The following is a 27,004-nucleotide window of genomic DNA, read 5'->3' as shown; positions in this document are numbered from 1 at the left end:
ATTACAATAAACCATCAAAATGCTTAGTTTGAGTCAATCACAAAGCTCTAAAGAATGTAATTCAGGAGTCAAAAAACATTGTTGTTTACAATGTGGAAAGAAATGTCATTAAATGGAACAAAAACTAAAATTAATGTGGTAATGAAAAAATAACGAACCTTAAATAAAAGAGCTTGTTTTTTGTATGGATTTCTAGAAAATGGCATCAGCGAGTTTTTAAATGGCATTTTGGTGTGGATGTATGAATGCAATTATACGGATATATAACGGAAAGCCATTGCTAAAGATAGCCAGCAATTTAACGGGTTTCATGTGTGAAAGTGGCTATTGTATAGGGGTTAATCTAACCTGGTAATGCAGTTTTGAATTTATCAGACAAGCTGAAGTTCTTCAGCAGAAGCCTTAAGGAATAGTCTCGTTTTGACCTTGATGGGAGCACAACCACACAATTAAGCTAATTGACATTAAGAAAATGACACACAATCTTATAAAATTTTTCATTAAACAACCCTCATATCACAAATGTTGTAGTTTTAGTATTTCCCAGTAAGCACATTAGGGTGTCTACAGAGCCCTACAGCATATGGCTTCCATTAATTATAGACATTTAGTTTGGCATATAAATAAAAATGAAAAGCAAGATGTAAGAATAAAATACTTTATTTATTTAACATTGATCAACAAGAGGTTCAGCATCAAAAAAAAAAAAAAAAACTTAAACAACGGCAAGACATTTGCGGAGGTCATAAATCACTGTCTTAAATAACCGCAGAAACGCTCAGTCACAAATATGAACCTGTGGAACAAGAGCTCTTAGAAAAATGAAAACGTGCTCATTAAACATCAGTGAAGTCTGCCATTTTTTTAAGAATTTGGTTAACTTTTAATCGCTTAAAGAGGGAAAACTCGTGACTTAGAATTATTTTTGTGCAAAACGTATGTATACAACACAGATGTAAGACTTGGCAATATAAAATGTTATGTCTTTGTATGGGCTACTTTTTATTCATCTGTCTCTGTTCTCCAACACAACATTAAAACCTATATACAGAGTAGCAAAAAAAAACAAAAAAAACTGCTCCGTTCGAATTACTGAACAGCCTCTCACATGCCATGTGTAATAAATTTAAGGCACTGCATCAGTTTCAATCAATGCAAAACATAAATAAATTGCATACTCAATTTCAATATCAATAACTGACAAGCACTACATTTCTAAGCGATCTAACATTCCAATGAACCAAGACACACAACTTTTTCTCCAAATTGACAATGTTCACTGCACTGTCATATTGTTGCACGCTTCCTCATGTTTACTATTATGAATCATCACATGCTCAATTAAATGCAACTTGATAATCTGTAATTCAAAGATTCTCAATACATCTTTGAGTATTGAGGGTACTAATGCTAAACAACTTAAACTACTTGGGTAAAATTGCGAGGCATGTGATTTAAAAACACGAACAAAACACAAAAAAAGAGGACAAAAAAGTCACAATGACGGATGCATATTTTCCCACACATATTTACATTTCCAAACTGTAAAAATGTGCAGTTTCTTGTATGTATACAGCATATTTTAGCTTACACTTGAACTTAATTCTTGTGCTAGAAACATCTGTGTTTTTGGATACAGCATATATATTCGCTCTCAATGTCTTAAGTGTGGTGAAGGAGGAGGAACGACAGGCAGTGCCACTGTGAAAGAGCCGCTGATACCATGGATACCATGAATATAAAAAGAAGTGTGAGGATAGTTCTTTTCGGAGTTACAGTATCTGCACATAGTTTTCAGGGATGAGTCCTCGCTTTCCCTCCAGCACACCCTCCAGCCATCCGGGCTCCCTGGAGAGTGTCACTGCAGAGCAAAACCACGGACACACAGGTAAAAGTCTTACTGCAGCTCTTCTGTCACACTGCATTTCAGACAAGCAAGAATTCCTCATCCTTATGTGGATAATTAACATGGCTGATGAATGTAAATTACACCACAATGGGTATGAATTAGGAAAGTGTTAAAAACTAATCCCCAATGAAGTCAATTTTCTGTGTTCATTTTCAGAGAAAAGAAGCAGAATGGGTTCAAGATGTGTTGAACAGAAATAAAAGAATTATTAAATTAGCCAAAGTGTTTAACAAGCAAACATAAGAGGTGTGAGATTAGCGAATAACAGGTGGAAAGTAATTTTATTGTATTATTTTTTTTTTTTAGAGGAGAGCAGTGATGATTTAATGGAAGAGCAACATTGAGGAATTACTTATGTTAGGGTTTATGTCTATACTGAAGATATTAATAGCGGTGAATGTTAATTATCACTGCATACTGAGGATGCAGAACAATGTATTAGACATAAGCCAGGAATGGCACAGAAATTCTGATCCAGCGATTGATAACGTGTGCAGGCTTGCATGTCTGTACAAGGAGTTACATTGAGAGGACAACCTGTCATTTCAACAAATGTAATGCATTGGAACACCCCGATGAAAAATAAAATTTCCATATTACGTTAAATTGATTGGCTCAAAATCATTTTTACTGTAAGTCAAATCAGCAAGAGTTCTGAAAGGCTTTGTCTCTAATAATGGTCCCTCATTTCCTTATGTTATTCTATCTCTGTCTCATTCTTTGTGAATTGATTTTAGGGGATCTTACACCCCTGCCCCACTTTCCTCCCTCCACCTATGCAGATATAAGATCAGATTTATTTATTTATATTTGAGCTTGTAGGACCAGCCAAATCCAATATGTCTGTGGATTCGGGTGAGTGCCTGTGGCAGTGATAACGTTAACACTCACCGTCATGGAAGATTGCGCCAACCTGGAAAGAGAGTTCGGAATCGTGTTCAGCCTCACAGGGGTACACAGCCTTTGCTTTCATGAGGGTGACACTGAAAAATGGAGGCAATCAGTTAGTGGGCCTCTCACTATTCGGAAGCGACTTTCCATCTAGCTGTAAAGTGGATTCAGTGGAAGTTATCAATGAAAGCAGTCAAAGTGATTAGCGTCTATCCGTAAAAATTCCAGAGCAAATAGAAGATAGCCATCAAAGAGTAGACATGTTTCAAAAAAGAGATACATTTTCAAGTAAGCTTCGACAGGATCCAGGCGTATCCTGTCAATTATTACTCAAAGTTCCTCTCGAGTAGATTTTGGTGTACGTTTGCAAAGTGCAAATCCATTTCCAGCCTTTGTGACCAATACATTCACTGGCTTTTTTCCATGACTCATCCACATACATTCATATTCTCTGCATACATATTTAAATAATCGTACAAAACCCAGATTCTATTGTTCTAAAAAAAAAAAAAATGGTTTTATGGCTCCTCCGGAAGCTTTCATTTTCGTTGTTTTGTTTTCTTTTCTTTACTAAGTTTATTCAACTATTCGCCTCTCCACACAAGGAAGACGAATTCTGTAACATTGTTTGTTGAACCTTTCAAATACCACGCTCACGCGCAAGATCCAGCGCTGCTACAGCACTGCTTTCATGGCCAGAGAATATTTTTCCTTGAATTATAAGAAGCAATAACTTTATTGAAAATTGATAGTTCAATCTTACGGCCGTTTGCTGGACAAACCACTGTTTGATTTGCAGTAATTTACAGTAAGAGATATCACAATAATTGCTATTTTTCATAATCAATAAAATTTATTGTAACTGTCATGTGAGATATATATATTAATCATATTCCTGATTAATTATTCAAATTCCCTATATATCATTTGAGTTAATTATTCTGTACAACTCATTGTTGCTACACCAACTTAATAAAATACACTTAGTGGTTGTGGCCCATAAACAACGCCTTCTCCAGACAAAGAGGGAACTGCTCCATCTTTCAAGAATAATCTTTGTGCGAATCTGGCAGCAAACTGATTGAGAAAGCTGTCCTCAGCAAAATGTGCTGCACATAGTTTTACAAGTGGATTATAATTTTCGGGAACCGAATCAAACATAAATTGTAATCATTAATCTCCAAGTACAGCATCCCTGGGAAGCCCAGACAAAGATGATTGGACTCCGAGATGAAAATAACAGCGTTTCGACGACATGGCGACAAACACAAACGCAACTCTTCCTCTTCTCCGTCGGAGCGAATCAAGACCACGCCCCATTTTTTGTGTATTCATGTGGGCGGAGGTTAGTCAAAAAACTGTTTTAGTGACGTCATTACTGCAGGAACTAGAGGGATGTAGTCCAAACGGGTCATTTTTTGTAGGCTAATTCTGTTAAATAAAATATATCGCTTGGTACTGAACTTTTGAGCTTTAGAATTTTACAGACTTCAAAATTTATAAAAATCTTTAAACTTTAATCGTTAATTTCAATGACTTCTCAAAGATTTAATTAATTCATGTGAATTTAACAGAAGCAGTGTGTGGATCTTGAGGATATAGCATCAATGTACTCTAGACTCTCTGCACTGATACTCAACACCATTCAACAGCTGACAGTCTGCTGAATGCTTTATATACGGCTTCATATCAAGGGGTCCTAAAGTTAATACACGACCCAGGCAGACACCCAGAAAGCTACTTCAGGAGTTCTAACGAAAATGTGCTCTTTACAACTGCAACATAAGAAAAGACGTCATTCCCAAAGGTCAGTCATTTTTTGCCAACAGCTTTTTAACAGATTGAAAGACTTTAAATTGAATGAGTCTGATCACCTGCCACTGGTCATCGCTCATTTTATAGAATCAAAAGTTAATGCATCTTTGTGTCTGGATCAGAACTATAGATCATTGCAATGGCCCCTGCCTGGAAAGTGTGAGACAGAGACAAAATCTGTGTGTGTGTGTGTGTGTGTGTGTGTGTGTGTGTGTGTGTGTGTGTGTGTGTGTGTGTGGTAGAGATGGCAAAGAGAGAGAGAGAGAGATGGCAGAGAGAGAGAGAGCTGAGTTGAGCTCAGGTGGTGTGTAGAATGGAAGAAAAAGTGTGCGAGTCGGAGGCTAAACAATGACAGATGAAGACTTTGCGAGTGAGTGAATGCATGTGAGATTGAGTTAATAACCTGAAGCTGAGAGCTTAAGTTATACTTCGAGTGCGAGTTAAAGAATCAATGAGACGGTGAAAGAGTGTTTGCGGGAAAGCCAAAACCAGCCAAACTCGCTTAAACTAACAGATTGGAACAAATTAATTACATGCTAAAGGTGGTGTGCATACGCGTATAATGCATGTTATACAGGGACAAGAGTGTTTACATCTTACCTTTCCTCAGGTTTATTCTTCTCAGTTCCTGCAGATCCAGGTTTCTCCGGTGTAATTGAGGCAGAATTCATCCATGAAGCTGTGGCAGTACATATCCTGCAGGACACAAAATGCAACAAAGTATTTATACTGTACTATCCTCAAGGTAAAAGAAGTCAATTCTAGAAATACTGTTGGTAAGTGGAAAAAAATAAAAAATAAATGCAGCTTAGGTAATGACCCATGTTTGGACTCATACACTTTGTTGCATTCTACAAATCGCATATTTTTAAGCTTTTATGCAACTTTTTGAACATCAAACTCATAAATACAGCATAAACAAACAGCTGAAAGTCAGAGATGACAAAGAAGAGGTAAAAAACAGACACAATCTGCAGCATTCCTCACACACAAACCCCTTCATCATTATTCCTCTTAGAGAGGCTGTGCTGCTCAGACAGTCTCACAATCTCAGATACAGAGAGAGAAGTGAAGGTAATGAGGAATACTGCCCAACATCCCTTAGGATCTTAAGCATTTAGAAAACTCAAATAATGCAAATGAGCACTTTAGATCAAAAAAGCCGATAACAGGATCAGGCAATGCAGGAGATGAACTGTGGAAGTCAACAATAAATGATAATACTGCCACTCATAAAAATGAATCATACCATGAACAAGTATTTGCATCAATTTATTAATAGAATATTTTCAAATCATATGTATTTATATTCCTTAGAATCAGTCTAAATCAGTCATTATCAGTAATTGAATCAGTTAAAATCAAGATTCAATTAACTGGATTTATTTATGATAAATATATAAACCTGCTTAGTGTACAGTATATTTAAAGCACATTTGCATTATAAGTAAATCTCATTCTTAAAACTAGGTAACCCAAATAGATGGATATTTTATATTTATATATACAATTAAAATACATAAGTCTTGAATTTACTGTTACAATTCAAAATAACTTTGTTCTATTTTATTTTAAAGTTTTATTCATCCCTGTGAATGCAAAGCATTTTTCGTGATTCTTCGTGATTTTTCTTGTTCAAAAGATCATCATATATTTATTTATATACATTTCTGCAACATTATAAACCTCTTTAGTCACTTCTGAAAAATGGAATGTGTCCTTGCATTAGATATCAGGGAAAAAAAGAGGAAGAAAAAATACACTTTTGAACTTATGTACTTATAATTTCCACTTTGATTTTCTTAGTTATATATTATACATTATGCAATAAATGCTCAATGGCATTCAGTAACATGCCAAGAAAACTGTGGATAACAGTTCAAACAAAGCCATCCTCTTAATTAGATTTGGAAACTCAAGGGAATGAAGACTTGAGAGAAATGTGTGTGTGCTGAAGGTGAGGGGAGCGAAGGACTTACAGGAGCAGGAATAGTGGCAGCACAGGGGCAAATGAGGAGAAGTGTAGACCAGCAGGAGAGACAGAGAAAAAGAGAAGGAGAGAGAAAGATGTATATTTATAGTATGTGTAGAGAGAGAGAGAGAGAGAGAGAGAGAGAGAGAGAGAGAGAGATGCAGTGATTTATGACTCTGCAGTGGGTCTGTGAGTCCTCAGCTGCTGCACATCAGCATGAGACTCCAGCAGCGCTGCAGTGCAGCAAATCCACTCATTAAGCTCCCACCAGCTATACACACACCGCACACCAGCCGCGCGAGTCCCAGCTAATACACCACACACGCCGTTCGATACACAACGTTCACGCTCACACAAATTTCAAATCAAGGTTATGCTAATAGAATTAGATCAAACATCATATGTCACCAGGGCAATGAGTTGCTCCAGAAAAAAAATAAAAAAAGTGTTTACACTTTCTTATCGGAACCATCAAACTCTAAAGAAATGAAGTGGGGAAAAAAAAGATAAATTCAATATGGTTGCCCTGGCAACCAACACAAAAATAGTTTCGCCCCCCCAAAATGCTTTTACAGTTAACACTAAGCCAAGCCAAGAAAACTGTATTCACTTTGAACAATTAAAAATACAACTAGGCACAGGATTGCAATGCTTCAGTGATCCACTCCACGAGTCACTTGCTTCAGACATTTAAACGAACTAATAGAGGGAATGACTGAATGACTCAATTATTAATATGATGACTCGCAGCCACCTATAGCACTTAGTTTTATATTTAGAGTATCAAATCATTTTTTCTTCATATCAAAAATATTTCTAAACAATAACGACTTCTTTTGATGGGTAATTTCTCAGCCAAAACTGACTTGGGATTAATTAATTGAATTACTCGGCATATCATGTATATAGTTACACTTATAAATGTAATCGTTTGACAGCTCTAATTATAATATTATAATTATAATATTATATTATGATTAATATATGTATTTAAAAATAATAATAATATTATAAATTACATAGTTGTAACACACACACACACACATAATTAAAAATAAATAAATAATAATAATAATAATTATATATATATATATGTTTGTGTGTGTGTGTGTGTGTGTGTGTGTATTTGTCCAGTCTTCCTCCAGACTCCAGACTTTGATTTCCAAATGAAATGCTACATTTATTTTCATCTGAAAAGAGGACTTTGGACCACTGAGCAACAGTCCAGTTCTTTTTCTCCTTACCCCAGGTGAAATGCTTCTGACATTTTTTTCTGGTTCAGGAGTGGCTTGGTTCTAGGATTGTGAAAGCTATAGCCCTTTTCCTGAAGACGTCTGAGCATGGTGACTCTTGTTGTGCTGACTCCGGCTTCAGTACACTCCTTGTGAAGCTCTCCCAAGTTCCTGAATTAGCTTTGCTGATAATTTTCCAAGGCTGTGGTCATTCCTGTTGCTTGTGCACCTTTTCCTGCCACACTTTTTCCTTCCAGTCAACTTTCTATGAATATATTTTGATACAGCACTCTGCGAACAGCCAGCTCTTTCAGCAACGACCTTCTGTGCCTTACACTCCTTGTGGAGGGTTTCAATTATCATCTTCTGGACAACTGTAAAGTCAGTAGTCTTTCCCATAATTGTGGTTGCATGTTCTAAACTATCCCAAGAGGTACCCAGTATTTATACTCAAAATTAATCAAACTAATCAAGCCCTAAACTGTAAGTCATAACCAACAGAATTAAAACCAAAAAAAAAAAAAAAACTCTTGAAATATTTCAGTTTGTGTGCAATGAATCTAGATTATAAGAAAGTTTGCTTTTTATTTTTTAATTAAATTACAAAAAATAAAATAACTTTTCCATGATATTTGCACCTGTATGCAAATGCAGATTAATCTAGGGATAACAATTTTCCAAATTATGCCAGTTATGGATATGATGGATTAAAGAAACAATACAATGAATGTTGCACAGTGATCATCACCTGTCAACATCCAACATCCTGACTCGATATCTAGTTCAGCAAACCCTATGATCTTTGCTCTCCTGCTTCAAGGCCAGAGGAAGAGAGATTTGCAGATAATCAGGTGACAACCTCATGACATATGGACAGTAGTAACTCTGTATGTGACAGCACCCCGTAGAAGGGCAAACAAGGCAAACATCTCTCTGTGTCGATAGTGTTTATATGGTAGGGCCATGGCCACCTGTCCTTTGGAAAAAACAGCATGCAGGATTTACAGGCACACAGGAAGTCACTTCCTCTGATGGCAGAGAGTGGGAAATGCCAGGGAGAGAAGCAGAGGGTTACATAAGACAAGAGCACAGGACTCCAGGCCAAGAAGAGAAAGCAGCATGTGCTAAAGGAGTAAGAATAAGGGGGAAATGGGAAAGTGAATGGGTAATAGAGCGATGAAGGGGGTGCAGGATCCAGTGGTGGTTTTTGTTATGGAAATTAGTGAGAACAAAATCTATCCAAATTTGGAGTGAACTGGTAGAAACAGTGAACAGATGTGTGGACACAAAGTTTATTTCCAGGTGACTCTGCAGAATGTTGTGGGTCTCTATTAGGATTCAACACAAAAGCCCCAGACAAACTCTCAGCATCGAAGAAAGGGCTGTGAAGGAGCTGAGAAACCAGAGGCAAAACCTCGGGCAAATAACACTGGCACCGCATAAGACTCTCAGCCCAAGAACTAACTCAGGTTGACAAGCACAGGCTTGAGATCAGAAACAGAACAAAATACCAACACACACACACACACACACACACACACACTAATAAGGTAGAGCTGAAGTGATGGCCAGGCCTTTAGCTTCAATACAGATCGGGCTTTGTGGTAGTTTTCTGCAATCAAATTCTTACCAAATTATTATTTTAAACAGATAAAAATGTAGAATGGATTAAAACAATACACCTTCCTGTCGTTGCTTTTTTCTGAGCAGTGTTATTTTAGTATTATTTACATACTATTATATATTTTAGCTTTTTTTTTATTACTATATAGTTTTTTTTTTTTATTATTATACATGCAAAACATGAGCAATGCATATTATGACATTATTTTGGAGACAGGAGAGTCTTTGCTACATACCCAGTGCTCTCTGGCAGGGATGTGCTAATGGTGGGGTGATGATTTTTAGATTTCTCAGGGGGCGTTCCAGAGGCGTTCGATGACTGGGAGGAGACCGACTCACTGCTGCCCACTGATGTCTCATCATTAACCAGGGCTGGACTTTCAGAGGATGGAGAGACTGTCAGAGCAAGAAAACAAGCAGCAAGAAACAAAGAATGGTTAAAAAAAAAAAAAAAAAAACACATACTGCACAAAAGACAATACAGGAATGAAAAATACAGACAGACAGAGAGAGAGAGAGAGAGAACCACAAACATTCTTGACATTGATTCAGACTACTTACGAATACTCATAGAAATGAGCTTGGTAGTTCTGTGTGCATGTGTCCGGTAGTAGAGTATACTGTATGTGGTCGGGGAAAACTAAAAACTCTGTATTACTTTATGACCCTATTAAAACATTTTTACTGATTCTTTTTTTGTCATCATACCATACTGTCATCATGATGAAGTGATATTTAGATTTCTTTTCCTTACCTTTCATTTTTCATGCCTTTGTAGAAATTAATAGACATGTTTTATTTGTTATTGGTTTTAACACTCTTGTGTTGCAAATTGACTGCTGTTATATACATTAAAACAAAATGTTTACACTTGCCCATGAAATCAAAATTAAAGTTATTTGGGTGTTAGTATCAATATGTTAGTCTGAAGGTTATCAATAAGGCAGTGTGCACCAAAACAATGACACATTTAGAAGATATAAGCATTTAAAGCTTGCAGTTCATCACGTTTTTTTTTTTTTTTTTTTTTTTTTGTGTGACGTCACATTGTACTTCATCTTATCATCAAATCTTCTGACCAATCAAATGCTCTCTAGAATAAGAAGTACAGATAGACGCTGAAGACCTGCTGAGATCAGTCACTTTTTCACAGAGTAGTTTTTTCTGTACAGTGAATGGCCTCTAGTGCACAATGTAGGCGATAGGGAACGATTCAAACAGTGTAAATATGCTTTCGATTGGGGCAAATGAGGTCTGGCTTCATGTTGACCGCAGCAGCGTACACAGTCTGATCCAGACTTTGGCTCCGTTCTAGAGACGTGACCGCACGGAATAGATCATTTGCGTGAGTCAGCATATATAAAAAACTTTTACAACTACACAGCCTCAGCATGATTATGACCACTATTTTGTTTTACTAAGAGTATCATATTGAATCTAGGGGGTCATTTATTAGATTGTAGCTGTCAAATGTGGCTTTACCGAGCTCAACGGCTCTGGCCTAAGCAGATATAAACCAAACTCTATTGGCTATTTTAAAACGGGGGTGGGGCTGCTCTATATGTTTCAAGGCACTTCAGGGGACTTTAAACAATGTGTAAGAGGTCATATAAACACTTACAGTGTTCTAACAACAAAAACTAATTATATCCTGTTCTGTCCTATATCCTCGTATTTTACCAATATAAATGAAATATACATTTCTAAATGTGATTGCATTAAGGGTGGCCATACTTTTTACCCAAAGTTTCACATATCCTGCACAAAACTAAAATGCACAGAGGTCCATTAAACCTGAAAATACTGATTTCATTTATCCATTATAAATATACAAATGTACAGTTTTCCACCTTAGGGCCACATTCTAACAATCTAAGTGCAAGTGTTTCCGAATACACTTTTGGTAGTATAATGTTGGGGAAAAAGGTTGGCACTCCCGGCACATGGTCTAAAAGGGTTGTCTCTATTCTCTTAACGAGTAATAGGTGTGTTTTTGGCCATTACGTGCAATAAACCAATCAGAGTCTCATTTCCCATTCCCTTTAAGAGTTAGTTGCGCTCGTGCCATGGCGGATTCACTATTTAAATGGTGGAATTTGAAGGCACACAAACTGAACACGTCTCCAGAGAGCAAAGGGATCTGCTCATGTGCGATCAATTCTGATATAAAAATGTCATAACAGATAGTCATTGCATGTATGTAGTCTACACAATAATATTAATTTACACTGGAATCCTTACATTTTTTTATATTTGGCATGTTTTTGTACTGCTGTGCATCCCTGTGTGTAATAAGCCTAGTGAACGTGCATTGTGGAGAGGAGCATTTTCTACTAATGCGCTCTTTAAATAATACAAAAAAACAAATATTGCGTCAATGACATTAGACCAGGTTCGAGTTGGTCTATGGCGCAGTCTATTTTCAGTTCCTCAAAATAGCAACGCGCCAACGATGCTCCAGAACACACCTCTTTTTTTAGAACAGCACACCCATGGGCGCACAAATGGGTGCGAATGCATTTGCTATTTAAACAATGCAGTGCAGGATGGGAAAATGAGAACTGCGTCGTGCTGAAACTAGCAAAAACACTTGTGCAACTCCTTGCGCTAGGTGTATGATAGGGCCCTTAGTGTGTTTATGTAGGCAGTGGCTACATCTCCTTTCTATATTAACATCCCAAAGCAGAGAGATTTCTACTAAACAAATAACCAGTGTTTACTATCTTGTGTGGAAAAGTGTGGTTAGTCTGACTCTGAAAACTGCAGCATTTTCAAACCCCATACACTTATTGGAGAGCTTGGCAACAATGTGCTAATTCATTTTGTGAAAAATATAATACTATTTGAGTACACCTTCACAGCTGTAGAGAAGAAGAACAAGTTATATAAAAAAATAAAATAAATAAATAAATAAATAAAAACTCCTAACTGTTTAACTGAAAAGTGAAACTTGAGATATGGTCTGCTTTGTTCTGTACTTAAAAAAAAAAAAAAAATCATTTTTCTAAAACAAAAGGATAATCCTGCATTGATGAGAAGTCTGAAATCAATGCTGTTGGGTGGTGTATCAAACCCAAATATAGAATTTAACAATGGGAGACACATTTCTAAGCAGTTAGGGTCACTAAGGCATCAGTTATCCACCTAAATATGGACTGGCAAACTACATCCTGTAACAGAGTGACAATGGGCAATCAGCATGTTTTAGCAGAACCTCACATCTGATTGCTCAGTGTGCAGTAGTCTTACATAGTCATGAACCCTCACTGAGACAAACAGTCAAACTCCACATGGGAATAAACTGCAAATAGATTGCACTGTAAAACATTTGATTATACCATTACGATTATCCAACTGAACATTTCCATCTATGAACTGCTGCACATCTTTAATATTAAAGGAAAAGTGGTAGCCTAACAGGTTATATATTATATATTGTATCTTCAGGTTCAGACGGAATCTGCAGACTTTTTTCTTCTTCAGTATTTTGTGTCATTTTGGTGCCATGCATATGAAAGTCTATGTGGGTCTGCTTATCTTTATTTGTCCCTATATTATGCAGATACAGGCTCTACAGGTGCTGGTCATATAATTAGAATATCATCAAAAAAGTTGATTTCAGTAATTCCATTCAAAAAGTGAACTTGTATATTATATGTTATATGTTCAGAGCTCTGTGTGCAAGCACATTAATAGAGAGGTGAATGGAAGGAAAAGATGTGGTGAAAAAAAAAAAAAGAAGTGTACAAGCAATAGGGATAAACGCACACTGGAGAGGATTGTGAAACAAAACCCATTAAAAAATGTGGGGGAGTTTCAAAAAGAGTGGACTGCAGCTGGAGTCAGTGCTTCAAGAACCACTACGCACACGTATGCAAGACATGGGTTTCAGCTGTCGCATTCCTTGTGTCAAGCCACTCTTGAACAACAGTCAGCGTCAGATGTGTCTAAAGACAAAAAGGATTGGGCTGCTTCTGAGTGGTCCAAAGTTATGTTCTCTGATCAAAGTAAATTTTGCATTTCCTTTGGAAATCAGGGTAGAGAGGCACACAATCCACGTTTCTTGAGGTCCAGTGTAAAGTTTGCAAAGTCAGTGATGGTTTGCGGTGCCATATGATCTGCTGTTGTTGGTCCACTGTGTTTTCTGAGGTCCAAGGTCAATGCACCCGTATACCAGGAAGTTTTAGAGCACTTCATGCTTCCTGCTGCTGACCAACTTTATGGAGATGCAGATTTCATTTTCCAACAGGACTTGGCACCTGCACAGAATGCCAAAGCTACCAGTACCTGGTTTAAGGACCATGGTATCCCTGTTCTTTATTGGCCAGCAAACTCGCCTGACCTTAACCCCATAGAAAATCTATGAGGTACTGTGAAGAGGAAAATGCGATATGCCAGACCCAACAATGAAGAAGGGCTGAAGGCCACTGTCAGAGCAACCTGGGCTCTCATAACACCTGAACAGTGCCACAGACGGATCGACTCCATGCCATAAGTATTGAGTGCTGTACATGCTCATTTTCATGTTCATACTTTTTAGTTGGCCAAGATTTCTAAAAATCCATTCTTTGTATTGGTCTTAAATAATATTCTTATTTTCTGACATACTGAATTTGGGATTTTCCTTGTCAGTTATCATCATCAAAATGAAAAGAAATAAACAATTGAAATATATCAGCCTGTGTGTAATGAATAAATATAATATACATGTTTCACTCTTTGAATGGAATTAGTGAAATAAATCAACTTTTTGTTGATATTCTAATTATATGACCAGCACCAGTATATTATGCATTTCATAGCAGACATATGTGATAACTATACTTCCTTGTGGTGTTTTGCTTGAGCTTACTGTGATTAAGGCTGATTAGTCTCTCATACCTGTTTGAATATCCAGCACCTGCGGGTTGTATACAGCCAGCGGGCGGTTCTGCCGGCTGAGCCTCTTGGACTGTCTGGTTGAAGCGAAGAGGTGTGTAGTTTCTAAAGATGGAGAGCTGCTCGGAGCATGCCCGAATATCTAAAAGAACAAGAAGTTAGTGGGATTTGCTGGCTAGACTGCAATATGTGAGTGTGTATAAATCAAAGTCAACAGTCTGTTTAGAGTCGATGCATGCGGAGAAATGATGATTATTTATGCAAGAGCAAATGTGTGGTGGTAAAAACAAATAAAGATTCTGGTTGTGCTGTATTGGACTGTTTTAGTGTCTAAAACACAACTAAATACAATTAACTTGTACTTAATTGTAATTGAGATTGAGTTGTAAATTAGATTAAGTAATACTGAGTGAATATGACAATTTTTGTATTATTCCTCCAGGTATTTTAATAAAGTGGCTCACTATAGCTTTATTGCTCAGTCAACTTGATTTTTGTATCTCAACACCCCCAAAAGCTTGTTCTCCATCATTGCATATTCATGAATGAGACATGCAGATATCTACATATTTCAAAGTTTTGTCAACCTTTACTGAATTTTATATAATCAATAAACTCTAAAAAAAAAAGTAAATAGTGAATGTATAACATTCTATTAGTTGTCAAAATAAATTAATTACAACATTTATGTCATACCTAAATTGAACTGTTAAAAAAAAGTTCTATTTTGAATCCCCATGTGCAAGAATGTGAAAAGGGGCGGAATGGAAGTCAACAGCACGTATATGCCAGAATGTAAAATTTGTTATTAAATGCACCTGAATATTATTTCATTTTCATACTTCACAGATTATTGAAAAATGAATGCATGTTTTTAGTACAAGTGCACTGTGATCATATTTACTTGTGCATTAAATTACAAAAAAAAATAAATTACATTTCAGCTTGTGCCTTATATTCTGATCTCGGACTGCAGAATATTTTAGTTCATGCATTTAAGAGACGTTCTTAAATGTGACACATATATACATGCATACACAGTTTTGCAGCTTTAATCAAACTTTTTGGTAATTTCACAACTTAACTGATGACGTTGTATACTGATAGTTTCTTGTGTTTCTTGCTTTATTTATGATTAAGTGATATATTTGCGTACAGGTGAAGAGTGTGTGCCTTGAGCACAGTAAAACGGCTGACAGGACAGGAAAGTTTGCTTTTCTACGTTTTACTGACATATATCCTAACAACTTCTCATCAGACAGTGCTGCTGAAGCTCATTTAGCGCCTGTACCTTTTCCGCACTCGTTGGAAGTTGAAGTGCATGTCTGAAAAGTCTCCTGTTTGTTGTGGTTGTAAAGAGATACATAGGTTCTGTGTCTTAATAAACACATTTCTTGTCAAGGAAAAGAAATAAAAGAGACAAAAACTGCACTTGTGAGTGGGGTAGCCAAGGTTAGGTTAGTGATGGCTACAGCCAACCCATAGCTCCGAACATTGTTCAAAACTTCTTCTTTAGTGTTCCATGGAAATAGAAGAATAAAACAGTACGGGAACAACAAGAAAATTAATAAATACAAAAAAAAAAAGTAAACTGTCACTATGTAAGAGGTGTCTGCAAGCTTCATTAACAGCATGCTGTTAAAATAGACATCAAAAGAGCTCTCATGAGAGTTAAGCCTAAATAAGAGACACCCAAGCATGTTGCCCAGGTCATTGTGAAACTCTCAGACTGACGTCAAATCTGAACGAGTGGCAGCCATTCAGTGACAACACAGGATTTCATTATAGTCACGCAGTATTTATATTTGAACCCCAGACGGCTAGTGTGAGTGACGGAGGTGAACAGAAGTGTGCAAGTCTCGACAGAGAGCTGGAAGAAGGGATAGAAATCTGATACTGCTGTGAAATTCTGCAGACGACAGCAAAGCCTGCTCTCTCTCTCTTTTTCCATCTCAGTCTTTGCCCATTCCTCTCTTTCACTGTCTCAGACTTTCTACCTCATCTTTCTCCTTCCAGCCCTGCCTCCCTTGTTACCCTCTGACCCCCCCCCCCCCCTCTCTCTCTTTACCCACAGTCTACACACTTTCCCCCCCTTCGTTTCTTCTTTGTCTCGCAACATTTTCGACTTCTCTCTCTCTCTCTCTCTCTCTCTCTCTCTCTACAGATGGACCTGAATGCAAAAGCACTGTCTGTTGAGTGCATCTGGGGGTATCAGCAGTCTGGAGAGGAGCTAATCAGTCCGCTGCTCTGCAGAGTCATTCCTTCTCCTGAATCTCAACACTTCGCTCACTTATCTCAACTCGCATCAAAACAACATCAAGGTCAATATCATTTGGTCTCGGTATGCTGCATATTAAACAATCTGCACATGTACGTTATATTGTATGATGCTTCAGATCTGCTTTTCAAAATATACTGAGAAATATTTGCATAATTACATATACCAAGTACACATACTGTAGTATGTTCTTATCCTGAAATGTATAATAAAACAACCATAATTCTGACATATTGCTTTGCTTATGCCTTGTAATACTGTGTATAACTACTGCATTAAATTTAACAGTTGTTCTGTCTACATTTTAATCAAATGAAATCTCTATTGAAGTTTTTGATTTAATACTGCTGCTACTACTACTACTACTACTACTACTACTAATAATAAATATTATTATTATTATTATTATTATTATTATTTCATACACACCTTTTCCTACAGCCCAAGATCACTTTGCAAAACAGAATATCAAATTGTAAAAATCAAATCAGCAAAAGTGATTAATAGATCCCAGTGTTTATTTATAATTACTGAACTGAAATATGATCATCGTGGACAACATTGTGCATAGTTTGAAAGCAATCAGCCTGTTTCAAATGTAGGCTAAATAGTTTAGAGATTATGAAATAATCTCACTCCTTCTCCCTTTGTCCCTCAGAATGAACCCCATTTTAGGATTAACTAGATTACGGTCATCTAAAGCTGATTGAATCAGCATTTTAACCTGTATTTTAGCCAAATGAGTGTGGCGTTCCATCAGAGAGAAAAGCTGACTGAGCAGTGGCCAGTCAAAACACACATGGCTCCCCCTCCTGGCTGTAGAGAGAAGTACACAAAGCTCAGTGTAGACAGACTTTATAGAAAAAGTCAGTCAAATCAACTCACTATCACTCTCTATAACTCATTATCTGCTCTCTGTGATGTGATACTCTCTAAAGTACTAGTGGTGTCTTTAAACCTTATGAGCTGCCAACCTAGACAACTTTTTTTGGCAGCACACCAGGTGTTGAAGTCTCACCTTTTCATGCTGTTCTATGAGAATCTCCACCACAATGTTCTGGAACTTCAGGTCCATAATGGCTGCCACCGTATCTTCCTGCGGCCTCATGAGTGTGGGGCCAAACACTACGCCAAGGTTCGCCACTGTCATCAGGTTCTGTTTGCTGTGGGCAGCAACACTACACACACACACACACACAGATATCTCTGAAAAACTTGAAAACACAGCATTTTGAAGTTTTTAATTTAGTTACTTAAAGATCACAAGGGTGAACATTAAAACCTGCATTCTGAACAACATTTTTTTTTTGATGGAGAAATTGTTTAGTCAAACTTCATTACTCAAATTGTCCATGCAAGTCAATTTGTAAAATATCTAAACAGAGTAAACTACCATCCTCTGAACAAATGGGTTAATTTGGATCATCTGACTTGGAATCAGGAATTTGCCTTCTTCCCTTTAGTTCTTCATGTAGCATATACTGTCTGAATGACACTGGCTCAAACAAACACATTTAGAGAGAGTGCCCTTCAAGAGAAAAAAAAACAAAAACCTACATAAACTATATATTGAAATTATATTTCCAAACCAAAATGTACTTCTTCCTGTGCAAATGGCTATAAATGCCTATTTTGAGAAACCATTTTTCAGACCAAATGCAGACTAACTACAGGTATCAGAAATTCAGTTTGCCACTTTCACAGGGTGCACTTTGAAAACAAAAACACAACACGCGGAGAACAACAATTAATCACTTCTCTAATTCCAATTCAGATATTATGGCAACATTACGCCTTTTCCTCTCCATCTCTGATGGGTCTGCAACTGTGCCAACTCCTAAAGCATTTTGCGAGGGCTGGAGACGATGGAAGAGGAATTTAGTGGTGGATAACCTGAATTTCATTTCCAATTGCACATCCTTAGCTGCCAGCAGATCCCACTCTATATTTTGAGGAGACGCGTCTGCCCAGTCACTGATTGCCAGAGGTTAGGGAGATTATGCGCTCATCTTCAATTTGCTTACATTCACATTATATATAAAAATGTGATGCCTGCGGTAAAGCATTGTAATGATAGTTAACAGTATTTGAAAATCTTTAACTAATCTAATCTCTTACAGAAGCTGTTACATAACTCTCTTCTCTAAGTGGGCAGTTGCTGGATGGAATGGATAGGGACAGGGCTTGTTTTCTCTAGAAAGACGTTTGATCGAGATCAGCATGGACCGTATGAAAGTCCGTGTGGAGTTCTCTCTTCTCTCCAGAGTGCTGTCTGTTTGTTTGCGGTAGCCTACAGATGTTTGTACGGGTGCTTCCTGTAGGAAGGTGTGTCTTCTGTGCACTGACGGTAAGAACGGAATGAGGGAGAGAGCTGGAAATAATGATAGAAGATAGTGGCTGAAGGCCAAGAGAAGTAAAAAGGTTGGTGAAAGAAAACAGAGGATGTACACACAATAAAAAATTAAACAAATATAATATAAATATATATTTCCACTCACTTGGCAAGATGCTTGGTAATCAGACTGAGCACTAATCTGTTCCTCTCTGGCAGTTTATGAACCAGACAGTGAATGGCCTGAACTCTAGATTCTGGAGTTGCACTCTCTGTGTAGACAAAATATTAATAATAATAATAATAATAATAATAATAAAAAGTTTGTGAGTTTGTGTGTGTGTGGGGGGGGGGGGGGGTCGGTTAGAAGATAGCATGTACATTATGCAGTTTTACGATTTATACATAATAAACCTTCATGTAAATGATTATGCTTAAATATGTTTAAATAGAGTTATAGACAAATATAGATTGCTCCTATGTATAAATACGTATGTATAATATATTTATTTTAATAATATATTTTTTTATAATTATATATAAAGTAAGGAAATAAGTTACGTCCTTTTAGTTTTGAAGATTTTACTATTAAAATGCACATACTCAAGTAATTGGGTACATTTATGTAATTTCAGCTTTATTTAAGTTCAGACAGTTTTAGCTGACAATAACATCACTGGGTGTAACATCGGTGAGGTGTAGAGGCTAAAGCTCAGGGCTGGTCAGCGCAATGTTGCTCCAGGAGAACCTGAATAAATAAATACATATTTCTCTACACATGCCCCTCTAAAAAAGCTCAAGAACAAATTAGTAAATGTCTGCCTTTTCACATGTAGTCTTGACTTATAGCTACTCCCAGACCTACGACGACACATCTCTGCTGAGGTCATTTTCATCATTTGAAAATCCTTCACTGAAATTTAATTCAGTGGTACTTTCCGCAAGCATTAAACACCACCTTACAGTTTCACAAATCATAAGCTCTTCTCTCTCAGACATGCACATAGTCTAAGTTTATAGCATTTGTGAAGTAATTGATTGAGTGTTGTTTGATTATTGTCTAAGCTAGGACAAAGACCTTACTTGCAGGGATGATGAACTCCTTATAAAGCTTGTATGTCATTAGTGGCTCTGGAAGGCTCCTTGAGAGAGAGAGAGAGAGAGAGAGAGAGAGAGAGAGAGAGAGAGAGAGAGAGAGAGAGATTTATCGGCTTTATTGGGCATTATTATATACACAACACTATTATTAATGTGGCTGATCACTGCAAGAAATTAGACGAGCACACAAACACATGATAACCAAGTTCATCTGAAGGTACTTTCGCTCAGTCTCTGGCACACGTCCCAGCACTGTTAACCCAAAATGAGCCCAGGACACCAATATCATTCATTCACACATACAGCTCTGCTGCTGCTGAGATACAAAAGCTGCCTTGTGCTATTCTATTGTGACACATCAATTACACAAATTAATTAAAAGCAATATTAAATGTTGAATAAAACAGCATAAAATTATATTGTCACCGAAAAGGAATGTCCCACTGCGACTCTGACAAATGATTACACATCCTGACATATTTTACATGAACACATCTCATTTATCCTTGATACTTTTTATTTGAGATTCAATTCTATTCATAAATAAAGAGGCCCATAAGTTTCTCTCTGAGGGTTCACACATGAATTTAGCTTTACATTTAAGTGTCTCTTGAAACAAGCAAAGGGGTTGAGAATGAATGGGCATGAATGGTGTATTGTGTCAAACTATAATCGGTACATTTAGTGAAATGAACACACACACACACTCACACTCACTCACTCACTCAGCTGTTTATTATCTTCAAGCAGAAGCAGAATGCAGAAAGTTTAGACTCACCTCAGGTAAAGTTTTAAAGCACTGGTGATGGTTTTGACATCCCAGTCCTCACTGGCTGCTAGATCTATTTCATTGCTCTTCTCATCTACAGATCACAAAACAATAAAATAATTCAAGTTCAAATAATCTTAAAAAAAAGCATAGCAAAAACTATGGTTGTGGTATAAAAATGCCACAGTTGTGTGTCGTCACAATGTATCTAAATATTTTTTGCATTCATATTAGAAAAGGGTTAATGATTACTTTAAATGGTTATAATAAACACTGCCGTTCACAGATTTGGGCCTGGTATTGGCTTATGCTCAATAAGGCTGTATTTATTTGATCAAAATACAATAAAAAAAAAAAAGAGTAATATAGTGAAATATTGTTCAAATGATCTATATACCAAATAATCTAACTGAGCCCAAACGTTTAAACATCTGGGAAAACAGAAAATTGTACAAACATACTAAGCACACAACACATCTGAAAGGTACAGAAATAAATGATAAACTCATGGTAACACTTTTGTAGTAATGTGACACACATTTCTAATATCTTTGTGGTTATTTTGTTTAAATTAGAAATGATTATAATGTTTAGTAAATGATAAATGCCAGCAGTTGCATGGCCTCTCATTGCTTATTGCTTGATTAAAATGAGCCAGTCTTCAACCAGTGTCCCTGTAAACACAATAGTTCCAACACAACAAATCACGGCTCCAGTACAGACATATTATTAACACTCATCTCAACACTCAATTTGCATTTTACTGACATCACAATGCAACATAATGTATGCGCATCCTCCTGAGTCATTTTAGTGAGAAAAAGTCGGTCAAGAGAACAAATATAGCAATTGGTATTGGCATAAAGACATTTAATTTAGCACTATGATTATATCACTGTGGCACTGACTTATATCTGGATATTAACATGGAATTTTGTTCGGTCATTCTGATGTAAATGTTAATGTCTGGATATTTGGCAGGTTTAAGGTGATGAGCCAACTACAAGGGCTCAGGCTGTTCTCAGATGAGGACAGTGGAACCATATAGAGTGATAATGCTATTAGTTTTCTAGAGTAGCTGAGTTCATGTAGCAGCAGGGGCTCAGGCAGCGTTTAGCATTCAGAGCAGAGGAATACCAGATCCTCATGCTACGACTGCGGGAGAGCGAGCGAAATAGACACAAGGAAAGAAAGAAGGAAAGCCAAGTATGGGACAGGATGATAATAGAGCATGAGATGGTGAGCAGCATTTGGTGGGTTTTTGGAAGAAGTGAAATAGGATCAAGGGAAAGTGAGAGAGAGCGCAAGAGAGAGAGAGAGAGAGAGAGAGAGAGAGGGAGGAAGTGTCCGGACATCTGGTTGCCTGCCTGCAGTAATGGAGTCAGGTGTCACCTAAAGGACAGGACAAAGGGGCGTACAGACAGACACCAGACAAGATGACCGTCTGAATGCCAATGAGACTCAACAGGACACTGGCTATTGATACAATTATAAGGCTTGCAAGTAAATTACAGAAATCTGAGGAACAATTACAGAGCAATCAAATAAGGCTCAACTTACCAATCATCAAACTGAGGAGCTTCTGTACTTTCGAATTGACCCCGACCACTCTGTACAGACCCTGATCATTAATACCTGTCAAAATTGTTTTGTAACAGAGGTTAGGTAATTAATTCACATCCCAGCTGATATGGGAAGCTAAACACGAGCACATTAAGATTCTCATGTATTATCCTGAACAAAGCACAACAGGTTGTTGGTGTGGGTTTAGAAAAACTGCTAGATCATTCTGACATCTAGTGATCAGAACTTGTTACTACACTGTGTGAACTATTGAAGGATGAGCAGATGGTTGACTTTTCTTTTCTTAAAATACAATATAATCCCTGCCTGATACATTTTGCGTTGCTTTATTTCGTTTATGATTTTCATATATTAAAACATGGAGATTTACCTCTGGTTTCAATGGCGTTTATTGAATTTTTCACAAAGCTTATCCCGACATCATCCAACTGGGCATCAACTATGGAAACACACAAATATCATAAATATCACAATTTATGTAACAGCAATAAATACAAACATACAAATAATGTATACATTTTTTGTTCATAAGCACTAGAACTAAAGGCAAACTGGAAGCTCTGATCTCAATCGGACTTCACTTACTTCCTCTTTCTCTTGAATGTGTCCGGTTGAGATACTGCATCTGTGGTGAGAGATAAACATCAGAAAACACAAGCCAGACCAGCATAAAACACACCACACCAAACAGAGCTGAACTAATATACCAAACCAGACACCACTGATGAGCATTAAAACACTTTGAAGTATACTCTACTGTTAAGAGCTTTCAAGTCGGCAAGGTTGTTTTTAGTTTTATTAAGTCTCTTACTCTCACAATAATATTGAAACATTATTTCAATTAATTTAATTCATTCATTTTTATTTTATTTAAAAATAAATTTTAAGTTTAAATTAAACAGCAGCCCTTACTCCAGTATTGAGTGCTCATTAACAATAATAGAAATGAAATGTTTGATAAATAGAAAGTAATAAAACAGCATTTATTTGAAATAGTTTTCTGAAACAATATACGTTTTTACTGTCACTTTTGATTATTTGTAATGCTTGCTGAATTAAATGATTAATTTCTTTAAAAAAAAAAGTGCTGACTGAAACCTTCTGAACATTAGTTCAGCTCTATAAGCTATCTTCCCAAAAGTTATTTAGGTTTTGTCAACTGAGAAACTTGAATTGTCTTTATTGAATATAGCTGTTGGAAGCTGAAGTGAGGGATTGACACACCGACTCCTTTCCTCCCATCGCGTTTATCCAGAATCTGTAGTCATCTTCTGAGAGTGCCTGGACCGTCAGCACTGTGAATGGTCTAGAAAAACAAACAAGTGCGCCGCCTCATATGAAATCAAAACTCAACTCATTTGCTTTTTTTTAATTTATTGTAGATTACTGGTTTTACTGTGCATGATTTGTCTCCATAATTGTCTTATCAGTATGCATGAACAGTGAAGTGTCTATCCATTTCATGTTTCTATTATTTTAAGGTTATGCATCTGCATCAGACGGAGTTGTTTTGAGGGCACATGCTTTGAGGTATATGAGGTAATAAAGAGAATAAGAGAGTCTCCAACAGGAGTAATGTACACATGATGTAACTCTAGGGTGACAATTTACTAGTTCTTGACTGTTCAATCAATTCCAAATTGGATAGATTGGCTTAGATTATTGAAGTCAAAGGCATATTCACATTGAGATTGATTCACCTCCTAATTTAGAAACATTTTTGATCTGCTAAGGTGCTATTGAAAAGATCCCACTATGCATGATTTACCTTCATCATACACTCGGCCCAGCTCAGCTTTGGCTTTGAATAATGAGGGCCATTAGTGTATCCTAAAAGAGCAAAATATTTGGGTTTTCCTTATGTCTCGCACTCTCACGTTAAACCCAGTAGTTTCAGAGGTATTTACAATTCTTCTTTTTGCATGTTTATTATCATCTGAAGTTCAATTCTTAACTCATAAAAATCATAAAGGAATAATTCTGTGATTTGCTTCCTATTCTTAAGCAAAAATCTACTTCAAGAATATCAGTTTACAGGTGACTCAGAGTCAGAGTTGTTAAAACAAGACTTTTTTTTAACACTCAAGTTTTGTTCCAGTCATTTTGACCTGAGAGGAATTTCATGAAAATACTAGTTATTATGCTAATGAGCTAATGATTATGCTAATGCGGGGAACACCTAATTAGGAAAATGATTTTCAGCACAGAAGAAGGGTTAAGGTAGTCATCTTGAATTAAATGACCTGATGTCTTGTGAATCAGAAATGCAACATGACATTTATTCAAGAGTTACCATCACAACTCGTGGTGCATGCATGTCCAACATACCGATCTGTGATCTCTATGTCTAGGCAGAACCTCCGGTCAAGAGTGTCTGTGGTTTTACGAACACAAGACTTGATTGTAACAGATTCGTTCTCACCCTGAATGGATACAGAACATTCTGTGAACAGCAGATCGGCTATACATTTATATTTTATGAACCGTGCCATTATCCTGACTAATGTGTCATGTGTGGTGATCATTTACAAGCTTTCCGCCTGATCTCTGGTCAAATGTCTTCATGTGTAGAATTTTCTGTTCTTTGACAAACGTGCAATAGCGTTTCACCCAGCTGGATCCGAAAGGAGGAGGTCCTGTGGAAATAGCAACAGCTATCAGCAATGCAACCAGTGGAGCACAAGACACATGACATGACAGTCAATGACAGATAAGGCACCCCAGCGTTACATCATAAAATGTCTTGCGTACTTTTCTCCTGTACGTAAAGATATCCCTCACTGCTGATGGGGCTGGTCTGTCTGTATTCCTGTGGCGACTCTTTGATTCTCTTCATTAACTCGTACACCTCAGAGCGCGCGCCTTCAAAACGATTCCGTGTCTGAAAGCAGAGGCACACACGTAAAACAACAACAAAACCAACTATGAAGATTCAGTGAGGACCTGCTAAATGCTCTCTAAATGGCCCTCTCAAAATGCTGCTGTATCCTGGCTCAAGAACTCTTTTCCAGTGTTAACAAGAAGAAGATAAATCTCAGAGAATCACTCTTTGTGTGTTTTTAGCTGTTTAATGTACATTATGGCATACACACATTTGGTAAAAGGAATATTTATATTGAATAAATCATTTAAAAATAGATCTAAAGTTTTGTATTAAATTCGAAAACGTTAATCCATTTTTACTTACATTCTGAATATTGATTTGAAGGGCCTTTTTATAATGGTCAAAGTCTTTGGCCAACTCGTATCCCTGATGATAGAAAGTAAATACAGTCTGAAAGAACGCCAGCATCTGTATATGGAGAAGGGAATTAGAGAAAGTGAAAAATGAGAACTCATTATATCCTCTGGGACAGACAATCTTGATTTTCTATAATCAATCTTAGGGTCTTAATCCCTATGCAATATTCAATTCAAATCAAAAGATACATTTTCAAGCAAAAAGTCATATAGGTGTCCATAAACTGGAAAAGTGAATGCAATCAGGCAAATATTTGCTCTGCAAAAAACACTTTGCTTATGCAATCTGTCTGTGTGCACAATGGGAGTGAATTATTCGGAATACTCGCCCCACTTGTAAATGGCTTGGACACACTTATGTTAATAGAATGCTTTTGTGTGTGGTAAAGTCCCAAATGCAAGCATGCTGCGTTAACAGCTCTAACTAAATATTCTACTTCATTTTTTAATTATTTGGAATAAGGTAGAGTACACATGCCAAAGTAATATTTAATTCCAATCATAGCCCTTTTTTTGCTATTCTGTTTGGTGCTGCAAAAGAAAAGCTTGAAGTGTTATAGCTTATGGTTACTTATGAAATAGTGCATATGCACATACAGTACAGTCTAAGTATTCTACACACAGAAATGCATATTTGTAACATTTATTCATGTGCTGTACAATCACATCCCAGAACCGAAAGTGAATTTCAGTAAATGTGTTTCCTTTCTTTTTCGTGATAAGTGACAGCATATCAGATGCTGTCGACAGCAAACAATGATGAAATAAATCAAGCTGAATGACAATCTGGACGAAAGGTCATGCACTCACAGGCTCGACACACTCAAACTTTTTCCTCTCCTGTATCTCCTGCAGCTTGCAAACGTACTCCAGAGACGACTCCTGAAAGTGCTGTCTCGTCACTTCCACCGACATGTCCGCCTGAAAGTCAGACAGAACGTAAAAAAGTACCATAACAACAGATGAAAAGGTAAAAAAAAAAAAAAAAAAAAAAAAAAACGGGGAGAGAAATCATCATGCAATATCACTTGAGATGCAAACATCCACAAGCAAATGAAAGGCGCTTCCCAAAGCTGGTCACTCTAGCGAGACGTTATTTCTTTTTTCCCGGGACATCTGTGCCATCAGAGAGGTTTTCTACTGCGGGCTGTCTTCCACATGCTGCACTTCAGACTTACCCCACATCATGACATGTTACACTTTATAAATAAAAATTTTAAAAAGAAATTATCGTAGCCAAAAAAATTACGGAGCTTGTTTTTTTTTAAATTGTGCGATTGATTGATTTATAGACTAATCACGACAGGCCTAATGACGGACATACATTAATTGATCAAAATGACAAGATCAAGATACACTGCACTCTTTCACTTTCTCAGGCTT

General features: G+C 36.9%; 1 protein-coding gene across 1 annotated transcript in view; it reads right to left on the bottom strand.

The window, feature by feature from the left end:
* Positions 1-644: 644 nt before the first annotated feature.
* The window catches only part of LOC128016368 (rho GTPase-activating protein 10), a 49,268-nt gene continuing 22,908 nt past the window's right edge, over positions 645-27,004 (bottom strand). Inside the window, exons 6-23 of the mRNA XM_052600848.1 lie at positions 26,432-26,542; positions 25,569-25,673; positions 25,133-25,262; positions 24,911-25,017; positions 24,710-24,804; positions 23,606-23,687; positions 22,967-23,006; positions 22,752-22,820; positions 22,358-22,432; positions 20,807-20,891; positions 20,014-20,072; positions 19,097-19,202; positions 17,617-17,776; positions 14,324-14,462; positions 9,679-9,838; positions 5,216-5,311; positions 2,801-2,892; positions 645-1,861 (exon numbers count right to left, since the gene is read on the bottom strand). Of these exons, the coding sequence (XP_052456808.1) occupies positions 1,773-1,861; positions 2,801-2,892; positions 5,216-5,311; positions 9,679-9,838; positions 14,324-14,462; positions 17,617-17,776; positions 19,097-19,202; positions 20,014-20,072; positions 20,807-20,891; positions 22,358-22,432; positions 22,752-22,820; positions 22,967-23,006; positions 23,606-23,687; positions 24,710-24,804; positions 24,911-25,017; positions 25,133-25,262; positions 25,569-25,673; positions 26,432-26,542 (1,800 nt within the window). The 3' untranslated portion in view covers positions 645-1,772. The remainder of the gene's footprint in view (positions 1,862-2,800; positions 2,893-5,215; positions 5,312-9,678; positions 9,839-14,323; positions 14,463-17,616; positions 17,777-19,096; positions 19,203-20,013; positions 20,073-20,806; positions 20,892-22,357; positions 22,433-22,751; positions 22,821-22,966; positions 23,007-23,605; positions 23,688-24,709; positions 24,805-24,910; positions 25,018-25,132; positions 25,263-25,568; positions 25,674-26,431; positions 26,543-27,004) is intronic.

Source organism: Carassius gibelio, chromosome A1 (genome assembly GCF_023724105.1).
Source record: "Carassius gibelio isolate Cgi1373 ecotype wild population from Czech Republic chromosome A1, carGib1.2-hapl.c, whole genome shotgun sequence".
Taxonomy (NCBI): domain Eukaryota; kingdom Metazoa; phylum Chordata; class Actinopteri; order Cypriniformes; family Cyprinidae; genus Carassius; species Carassius gibelio.
This window is presented reverse-complemented; position numbering and strand designations above follow the sequence as displayed.